Source organism: Mus pahari, chromosome 4, assembly GCF_900095145.1.
Source record: "Mus pahari chromosome 4, PAHARI_EIJ_v1.1, whole genome shotgun sequence".
In the NCBI taxonomy this organism is placed as follows: domain Eukaryota; kingdom Metazoa; phylum Chordata; class Mammalia; order Rodentia; family Muridae; genus Mus; species Mus pahari.
Genome location: NC_034593.1, coordinates 95,696,817 through 95,707,474, shown reverse-complemented (window position 1 = coordinate 95,707,474; position 10,658 = coordinate 95,696,817). Strand labels below are relative to the sequence as shown.

The window sequence follows — 10,658 nt, the reverse complement described above, 5'->3', positions numbered from 1 at the left end:
GGAGGGAGGGAGGGAGGGAGGGAGGGAGGGAGGGAGGAAAGTGACACACAGCAGCATGGGCCAGACAGTGTACCTTGTTACCTCCTATACCTGGTCAAGTCATAAAGCTACCCTAAAACCGAGGGGGGAAAAGTTCTTGTTTCTGCCCAGGACAAAGTTTAATAACAAACATTCTGATGTTCTTTCTCCCATTAGAATGAAAAAGCTCAAAGGTTAGTTGGCTGTTACCTATGGGATGAAAACCTTTCACATTGCCAACTGCCAGGAAGTAGACACTGTGGTTTTGCTTCCACAACCTTAAAACTCTCAGCAAACCTGTCAGTAGAATTAGGAGTATACTGAGACTTACAAAACTTTTAAATTATTAAGCTCTTCAACTATGCTAATGCACTCTTAGTGTTCCACTGAGAGTCACTAGCCTTTGAAAGCCTCGTACCCACACGTTCCTACACTCTCCTACCCCTGCACCACTACACACACACACACACACACACACACACACACACACACACACACACACGAGATCAGACTTGAGGAAAATGAAAAATGGATCTAAAATGGACCTGATGGGATCCTTGAGTCAGCTCAACCTCAACACCTGACCCACCATCCTCTGCTCCAGGCATTGCTCAGAGGAACATCTTCCTCACTTGTCAACACAGTTCAGAGTTTTCTGCTTCTCTGGTCCCAAAGTCCAGACCTAGGGTGATCTGAGCCCCCATAGCTCTACCTTTACAGCAGTGTATTCCTCGTGGACTTTTCCAAAGCAGTTTTTCACACACTCACCCATATAGCCCTTCCACCTGGTGCCTAATTGATGCCTCTCTCAAAGTTAAGAGCCTCAGAGCCTAGACTTAACTTGACCCGTGTCCTGAGCAACCTGCTGCGCAGGCGCGCTCAGAGCCCTAGGCTCTGCTTCTCTGACTCTCCGAGATTCCGTTCCCTTGGCAACGTAGTACACAGAGCTAAGCCTAGCACCCTGCAGGATGTGCTTTAGCAGAATAGGTAAGGAGAGTAGCAGAGATTTACAGAGCAGACAGCAGAAGGGTAAGAAGAGCAGGAGAGATGAACACGGAGGAAGTACCGCTTGCTCCCCCGCTCCGTGGAGTTACACCTGCTTTACGATGTAAGAGTTGGCAGCACCGTCCCCCTGCCCCATGCTTCCCTCCACCCACGTGCTCACCTGGAGTTTCTTCTCTTGATCTTTAGGGAAGGTGAATAATTACTCCTTTGGAACACGTCAAGCGAGGAAAATCTTTCCTCACTACTATCCCCCAACCTGGCTGGGGAACGCGTATCTCCCTCTTAGGGGAATGCCCCACACAGGCCCTGGGTGTTATGCAGCAGCAACAGACGTAAGTATTCACTTTCCCTTGGGTGGGACTCAGTTTCCTGTCTACAGCAGGATGCATAGGTATTCTGGGAGAAAAACTGCTCTGTGTGTGACTTTAATTTCTGGGTCCCAATATGAGACCAGCTGTAGAGCCAATGTGTAAACGACGATAATTCACCACTTTTCATCCCCCACTAAACGCAAGCTTGTCTTCATATAATCCCTTCCCCGCCAGACCCCCGTCTTCACTTCCAGCGCCCTCTTGAGCTGATGTCAGTTAGTACGATCTTCAGGCTGACTCTTCCATAAAAGTAAATTCAGTTGTTGACAGCGCTAAAGACGAAAGCCATTGGGATTCACAGAAATTCATTTGTTTGTCTGTCCAGCCACACCTCTTTGCAGGCGGGGGAGGGCCATGTCTTGCAGAGAAGTTTACACATTCTGTATTCACTCCACTTTGAAGGCCGTTCTAGGATTGTTACTGATGCCGATGCTTTTCTTCTTTCTCCACCCGCCTCCCCCCACCCCCCCCCCCCCACCCCCGCCTTCCTTCTCTTCCTTTCACTGGAAGTGGAATGGTTTGGCATATAACCTATCGAAAGTCCCAACCAGTACGAAAGGCTATGCTATTGGAGCCAGGACAGCTGTGAGGTTTAAGCCAGTGAGCAAGGTAATGTTCTGGGATTGTAAGGTGGATCATGTGATAACATAAATTTATGTTGCAGCATTAGCACTGTACACAGGTAGATGACTGGGGGGAGGGGGAGAAAAAGCCCTTCGCTAAAGAAATGGGTCCAAAACAAGGCTTTAATAACCAAAAGTTAAAATTTAGAACCTATGTTTACATACATCACATTAGCTTGTCAGTTAAAGGACAAATTCCAACTTTTTCACTTTGTGGTATATGAGTCTGGCTAGATTTCAAGCCTAATTATGAAGAGGAAACCCTTGTCTTTCTCTTTCTGATGCAGTTCTGAGTCTAGACTGCACCAGGCAAATGTGCCTCCACTGAGCTATAGCCCCAGGCTAAACAAGATCCTCCTCTCTTGTTGGTGGTTTTTGACGTAGACAGTCAAGGACTGGAGATACTAACTATAAAATTCTCCCAGTGGTAGACTATACCAACTTACATTGGTTCCTTACCCATACTAAGTTTATTTCTATGTGTTGTATATCACTATACAACTACCCCAGCCCCATACTAGGTTTTTGCCTACAAGGGCCTATTTCTACATCTTTGACACACTAACCTGTATGTAGCTGACTTATAAACAGGATAAAAATGACTCTGTTTTGTTTACCTTAAATATTTATGTTAAATTATATCTTATCAAGCTATAGATTATATCTTACGAAAGGTAACTGTATTTAATCCACTAATCTTTTTTTTTTTTGTGATTACAGGATGTGACACCATACCCAGGAATGTATCAGAAAGTTGATATTTTGAGTGAAAAACACAAAAAGAGCTTTGCTCCATTTAATATCTTGATGCCTCGGTTTAGGAGTGACGCAAAGTGTGATTCTTACCCTGGGTATGTCTACTGCTTACTGTGCATTTCAAGGGGAAATAGGAAAAGAAGTATATAAAGCAGGAATTACACCCAAACTTTCCCAGCTAAATCTTTAAAGATTTGATATCTACCATTCCAGGTCTCTGGTACTGTTTAATTGTAGAATCAGTTATTAATTCAGTAGATATTTGCTAATGTGTCAGGCGGTTTTGTAGCTTCCATAAATCATTCACTATACCCATTAAAACAGGGATCCTGGTCTCTTGGAGATTTCATATTAGAACTAACAAAATCAGGCATAAATACTCAAGAAAATATCAACAGTAGTAAGACTACTAACCATATAATTTACTAATCAAACTGCAACACTCCCAGGAGTGAAGCAGGCCCTTGACAGTTAATGCTCACACCTGAACGGGTGGTGAGCTGGTGCTGTCCTCTAGAGGCATTAGAACAAGCTGTAGAGTGATATGCTGGAGGTTACTTTATCTGAGATTGTTAAGGAAAACATTCAGCAAGTACTATTCGATCTGGGATCTGAACAAATAGATTAAGTCATTTCTATGAAGGTGTAAGGACAGAGCATCACAAGTAAAAAGCACAAAAACTTTAAATTAGGAAAGAATTTGATGAGGTAGAAAAGGAAAGACATTATCATGGCTAGAGTATAGTGAGAAGGAAGGAAATATTCTCTCACAATAGAATCTGGAAGAGGATTACAAACAAAGGCAATCCAAAACTAATTTCATTGACAAACAAAAAACAAAAAACAAAACAAAAAACAAATAGTTCTGCTTTGCTTGTCCCTAGATTATAGGTAGGTTGTCGCTGAATATCTTTCATGAAGTTCAAATCTTAGGCAGCACTTATCTGTCGTCACAGTGGGTCTCCGGTCACTCACTTTTTTGGTATCCTCTGGTCTGTCGGCTGAGGACACTGAGTTACAGAAATATTCTTAAACTAGAGTCTGTCATTACCCTGCTTGGATGTTGAGGCTGGTTTTCTTTAACCTAATTAGAAATACAATAACAGGGAAATGATGCTCATGTTTGCCTGACATCAAAAGGTTAGTCCTCTTTTCCCAAAGACTGGTAAGATGTTTTGTTCAGTCATCTACCATGATATCTGTATTTTTATTTATTTCTAGCCCTGGCACATACAATCCAGAGATGAAGTCAGTCCCAAAAGTGACTTGGCCAATGAAATTTGGATCTCCAGACTGGTCTCAGGTTCCATGTCTAGAGAAAAGGACTCTAAAAGCTGAGGTAATAAGAGTGGCCTTTAAAACGCTGTTCTGTCTAGTATTACATACTATATATCATTTATTCTTAACCAGAAGTCTATAAGTGAAATTTAGGTAGTTCATGATCCCCTGAATGTGTGTGTGTGTGTGTGTGTGTGTGTGTGTGTGTGTGTCAATGTGAGGATCTTTTTAGAGAGTTATACATCTGCATTAGCATTTTATAGATAATTATGACTAACCAAATATCATATTTTATTTGTTCCTTAGATAAGGGAATAACTGCTTCTGATAATCCCTTGAAGTAATCAAGAAAAAATATCCTATATAACATAGGAAGATACTGAGAATAGTAATGATTAGGTGACTGGGCAGCTGCAGTTCATATTTATAACTCCTGATTCACTGCTTTTTCTGACATATCACATGTGAGGTCATTGCAGAACTGGAGAGCATTCTGGTCAAGAATGTGGAGAGTATTACCAGTCTTCAAATAAGAGTTCTGTCTTGGGTTCCTTTATGGTCTTTAGGGGTTTTCTATGCTTCAATTTTTATCTTTAAAATGGATTTAACAATGCAATTAATTTTTCTGACATTGTTATAAAGATTAATAACACATATGGAAAATCATTTAATACAGTACATAAGAATATATACCTAATATGGATTTGCCATCATAATTCTAGATTTATGTTTTTTCCCTAGTGGAATTGATAATTATATCCATGAATATTTGTTATATGCATATATATAGATATGTGCTAGGACCTAATGGGTAACATAGTTAAACGTACAGTCCTTGCCTTCAAGATGCTGATCAACTACTCAAAATTTTCCGCATAGCCACTAATTCCTAACATGATAAGCACCAGAGTATGATGTTCTCAGTTCACAAAATGTTGGATCACTACACCTCAATTATTATTGGGTCTGGCTTTACTTAGACCATAGGGTCATTACTGTGAAGTTTTATTTCCTGTTGCCAGGAAGATCAGAAGTAGAAGATTCTCACTGGGATACTAAGCTAGACAATTTCCTTTTATTGCAGCTGTCCGCTGACAAGGACTTTAGAAAGCATCGTAGCCGAGTGGCCTACTTTAGCCTGTATTACAAATGAATGTATTACAAAATGTATTACTGTCTTCATGTGCTGTCCTGACCACAGAGTCTCCAGAAGTGAGGACATAATTGCTCCTGAATTTCTTTGTTCCTGGGCCCTCTTGTCTGCCCATTTCGTGTCCAGAGAGGGACAGGGTCTCATTGTAACCCTCCAAATACATAAAGGCTGGTTCAGAATGTTCCTACTCCGTCTCTTTGTCTGTGGTCTAGTGGTATGTGTTGGTTATCTAACCATGTTATTTTATTTTTGAGAAATACTCAGGGATCTCTTAACTACTGCCTCTCATTCTCAGGTATCCATCTTGAATGTTCTACAACTAGCTTTGCCACTAGGTAGATTATAGCCCCTATATATCAAGGACTTAGAAAGGATTTGAGATCACAAAATATAGAAAATACTTAAATTATGTTTAGGAGCTTCTTTCAAGCTTATGAGTTCTCTGCTATAGAATGGAAATTTCCAGGTTCTGTTCTTTCTTAGACTGACATAACACTCAAAGAATCCAAAAGTCCCATTACCCATGACATTGCTTGTTTAGCCTATGTACTGAATTCCCACTTAATGCCAGGCAACTGACAAGCATTGGGAATATACCAGAAATCAACATATACCCAACCTGAAGTCTTAGAGAAATTCCACAAGGTGCTTAGTAGATTGGGTCTGCCCTTCATTTAAATGGTCCCTGCAGGTTTACAAGTGAGTCTTGGGGTTTGAAATAAGAATACACAATAGCGGGACACAGTGGCACACATCTTTAATCCCAACATTTGGGAAGGAAAGGCAAACAACATCCTGAACCATCATAGTGAGGACAGTCAAGGTTATGACTTGTCAAGAAAGACCTTGTCTCAAAAAGCAAATAAATGAATGAATGAATGAATGAATGAATACACAGCAGCCATGTTAAAGTATATATCTGCATATCTAGCCTGGGAGGGCAAGCCCCTTATTCCTAACATTAAAATCACTCATACTTATTCAAGATTAGCACTAAGTATGGCCTATTATTCTTTAATGTGGATGAGTATTTTATTTACATGAATGTCTGTGTTACACATGCATGCCTGGTGCCCTCAGAGGCCAAAACATGGTCATTAGATTCCCCTGAATCTGGAGTTATAGACTATTGTGAGCTACCATGTAGGTGCTGGAAATCAAACCCAGGTCCTCTGGAAGAGCAGTCAATTCTCTTAACCACTGAACCATCTCTCCCGCCCCAAGTGTGGCCCATCTTATCTTTTGGGAAAGTGCTTTAGGGTTCACTTGTAGTCTCTTAGTAATTATTAAGGAGCAAATCTTCAAGGATCTGGGTACCCGTGAGTGAGACATGACCGAAGACAGTAGGAAAACTCTAGCCCACAGTAACCGTTAGAGCCACACAGTAACTTTTAGCTATTAAAAGGAGCAGTTAGAAACAAAGGCCCTTGGCTGAACAGTGCCAGAGAGGTCTAATTCCTTAAGGACTGAGGTTTTCTGAAATCATAGTGGCAAACAACAGGAAAGTCTCTGTTGAGAACTAAACTAAATATTTAAACAATTATAAAGATACCAGAAACTAAAAAGCATTTTCACTTACCCCACTTCCCTTACATAATCTTCTCTAATTTTTTTAATTACTTAGTTTAACTTGCAATGCTAAGCATTAAGCCCAGTGCTTTACCATGTTAGACAAGTGTTCAACCACTGAGTTAGACCCAAAGCCTCCACAGTCCTCTTTTAATCTGATAACCCACAATTTAGGATTTCTGGTCAGGAAGTATTTGACTGCAGTACATGTATGTAATTATGCTCACAAGCAGGGGGCTAAGGCAGAAAGGCCATAAATTTGAGGCCAGCCTGAGATCTTGTTTCAAAAACAACCAAAAAGAGAAACAAGAAAGAAGACTTCTTGTAAGACAAGGATCAGAGGCCTCCCTGAAAGTCAGTGACAGAGAACAGTCAAGATAGCACACAATAAGCTCTTCTGTTGCAAGGGGAAAGATCTGTAAGTGAAGTTAGTAAGTCAGGGTAGAGTTGCAAGGAAGCAGGTGGAAGAGCTAAGAACCTTAATCTGGACACAAGTCCCCTCTCAAGTTGCTGTTTGAAACAATAGGAATTTCATGGGAAGTGCTGCTTCTCATGTATACCAGCCCTGCAAGGTCACAAGAGGTCAAGGTGGAAGACAAGAAAACCATCAAGAAAGGACTTACAACCTCTGCATCCCTGCACACCAAAACCACAACCCACAAAATGTATGTGATGGCTACAGCGACCAAAGGACACCCTCTTGCTCCTCTTACACAGCACCAAGTGATGCAGAGATCTAAGGACTTTGTTTTTAAACTCAGCTCAGCTGACTCCAAACTTATTCTGTATTTTTTTATTTTGTTTTCTATTAACTAGTCCCTACCCTTGTATATATGACTAACATTGATTTTGCTTTTGTTTGTATATTGCTCAGTTAAGACTTAAGGTTGTCCTGCAGGTTTCTCTACCCATTATCTGTGTTCATTCAGAGATGATGCACCTAACCCTCAAGAGACTAGAGACCCCAGGGAGTTTACAGGTCAGGTGGGGTGGGGATTGGGGGCATCCACATGAGACAGGAGGTAGGGAGGAGGTGTGAGATGTGGAGCAGTTGGAGGGTGGACTGGGGGGATGGAATATGGAGTGTAAAAAAAATTAATTTTAAAAAAAAAATACTACTATGTTATACCTACATCACAAATTCTTTCCTTATTATCATAGACATTAACAGAAAATGTTCATTTACACAATGGAGTAAAACTCAGCTATTAAAAACAATGAATTTATGAAGTTCTTAGGCAAATGGATGGATCTAGAGGATATCATCCTGAGTGAGTTAATCCAATCACAAAAGAACACACATGATATGCACTCATTGGCAAATGGATATTAGCCCAGAAGCTCAGAATACCCAAGATACAATTTACAAACCATATGAAACTCAAGAAGAAGGAAGGACAAAGTGTGGATACTTCGATCCTTCTGAAAAGGGGGAACAATTACCCATGGAAGTAGTTACAGAGACAAAGTGTGGAGTAGGGACTGAAGAAATGACCATCCAGAAACTGCCCCACCTGGAGATCTATTCCATATACAATCACCAAACTCAGACACTGTTGTGGATGCCAACAAGTGCTTGCTGACAGGAGCCTGATATAGCTGTCTCCTGAGAGGCTCTGCCAGTGCCTGACAAATATAGAAGTGAATGCTCACAGCCATCCATTGAACTGAGCATAGAGTCCCCAATGAAGGAGCTAGAGCAAGTACCCAAGGAGCTGAAGGGGTTTGCAGCCCCATAGGAGGAACAACAATATGAACTAACCAGTACCCCACAGAGCTCCCTGGGACTAAACCACCAACTAAAGAGTACACATGGTGTGAGACTCATGGGTCCAGCTACATATGTAGCAGAGGATGGCCTAGTCAGTCATCAATGGGAGGTGAGGCCCTTGGTCCTGTGGAAGTGGGGAGTGGGTGGGTTGGTGAGCAGGGGGATGGGAGAGGGGTTAGGAGGAGGGTGTTTTTCAGAGGGGAAACCAGGAAAGGGGATAACATTTGAAATGTAAATAAAATATCCAATTAAAAAAAACATAGACATTAACAGTATCCCAGCTTGCCCCCACCAGCTGCTTTTCTCACCTCATTTTCCTCCAAAGGCAATCTAATACCCCTATACCAAACCATCTTCTTCTCTACCATTGGAAACTAAAATCTGAGGATACTCCATACTATCTTGTTTGTTTGCCCATCAGTATTTATTGAAGTCAAACTGTTGTCAATGGACTTGAATGAGGTTTACATAGTAGAGATATCCAGCAGCCATAATTGCTTTCTCAGTTAATATTCTACTAAGATAATGATATAATAATTAGACCAGACACCCAGAGTTCCTGAACTGAGAAACTGTTACCTGAACCACACACTTCAACTCTACCATGCAATATCTACTGCCAACTTGAACTTTGCAAATAACTTCAACTGAAAAATGTAACTGATTTTTAAAAAAATAACTGGGTGGTAGTATTACCACCTTTAATGCTAGTACTTGGGAGGGAGAGGCAGGTGGATCTCTGAGTTCAAGGCCAGACTGCTCTACAGAGTTCCAGAACACCCAAGGCTACACAGAGAAACCCTGTCTCAAAATAAAAATACAAACAGTAAAACAACCTCATATGCTTATACCCTGATGCAGTAGTACAAGAAAAATGAGAAACTAAGGCAAAACTTACTAATCATACAGTAATGGCATCCAGTGACAATTAGTTAGATGAAATCCCAAACAGAGATCTCAAAGAATGGTTGTAAGTAATCTGAAGGAAATTAAGTAGGTTCCTCATGGAGAACATAAACAGCTGAATAAAATAAGTAAGGCAATGAAAGATTTAAAAAGAGGAATTCAATAAAACATAAATATTGAAGGAATGTCAATCTGAAAAATGAAAGTAAGTCAATAAAAGGTTCTTGGAAAGTCTCACAACTTGAGTGGACCTAGGAGAGAACAAAATATAAGAACTTTAACACAAGTTGGAGGAACTGGAACAAGGCAAAAAGGCCAAATATAAAATAATTAGAATGTATAAGTGGGAATTTCAAGTTATGTATGACAATATGGAAAGACCAGAGCTAAAGGATAAGACCAAATAAATGAGAAGAATCTCATTCTAAAACTGTAGAAAGCATTTTCAAAAGAATCAAAACAAATTTTTCCAGAGTTTAGGGAAAGAGATGCCAATCCAGATACAGGAGGTGTTTAGAACACCAAACAGGAAATACTAGAAAATAATCTCATCTTATCAGATGTTTTAAAACATTAAATATACAAAATATGTATATTGAAAGTGATGAGAGAAAAACAAGTTACACAAAGTCGGGCCTATTAGATCAACACCAGATTTATCAGCTAAAGCATTAAAAGCTAGGAGAGCACAGAGGGATATATTTCATATTGTTCAAGACAAATATGAACCCAAAGTATTTTACCCAGCAAAGTTATCTGTCATAATTGAAAGAGAGGCTAAATACTTTCCATGATTAAAAATAGACTGAATCAGTCTTAAATATGGGGAAAATTGAAATAACTTCTTGTATTCTGTTGGATTTCAAGGGAATGAGAATACAGGTCAACAGCAAAAGAAACTTAAAAACCCACTGATTCTTGGAGATTAAACATCACACAATTGCATGATTAATGGTTTTTTGATAAATTAAGAATGCGACATTTTAAAATTCTTAGACTCAAAATAAAATGAAACTACAACATATAAAATCCCAAGAGACAAAATGCAAGCAGTCTTAGGTAGGAGTTTACTGTGCTGAATGACATTCAGAAAGCAAAAGACTGGCAGGCAGTGGTGGTACACACCTTTAATCCCAGCACTTGGGAGGCAGAGGAAGGCAGATTTCTGAGTTCCAGGCCAGCCTGGTCTACAGAGAGAGTTCCAGGAC

At 40.2% G+C, this 10,658-nt stretch overlaps 1 protein-coding gene and 1 pseudogene across 2 annotated transcripts in view; both read left to right on the top strand.

Annotated features, from left to right (window-relative positions):
* Nucleotides 1-5,388, top strand: part of Pifo (primary cilia formation) — a 14,935-nt gene extending 9,547 nt beyond the window's left edge. The window contains exons 1-6 of one of the 2 annotated variants that reach the window (XM_021196868.1): nt 959-1,126; nt 1,210-1,355; nt 1,905-2,003; nt 2,738-2,868; nt 3,995-4,112; nt 5,136-5,388. In XM_021196868.1, coding sequence (XP_021052527.1) covers nt 1,066-1,126; nt 1,210-1,355; nt 1,905-2,003; nt 2,738-2,868; nt 3,995-4,112; nt 5,136-5,204 — 624 coding nt within the window. In that variant the 5' untranslated portion in view covers nt 959-1,065 and the 3' untranslated portion in view covers nt 5,205-5,388. Of the gene's footprint in view, nt 1-958; nt 1,127-1,209; nt 1,356-1,904; nt 2,004-2,737; nt 2,869-3,994; nt 4,113-5,135 lie in introns of those variants that run through there. The other variant, XM_021196867.1, reaches the window with a different exon arrangement.
* A 1,029-nt stretch (nt 5,389-6,417) lies between these two features.
* The window catches only part of LOC110320854, a 7,329-nt pseudogene continuing 3,088 nt past the window's right edge, over nt 6,418-10,658 (top strand).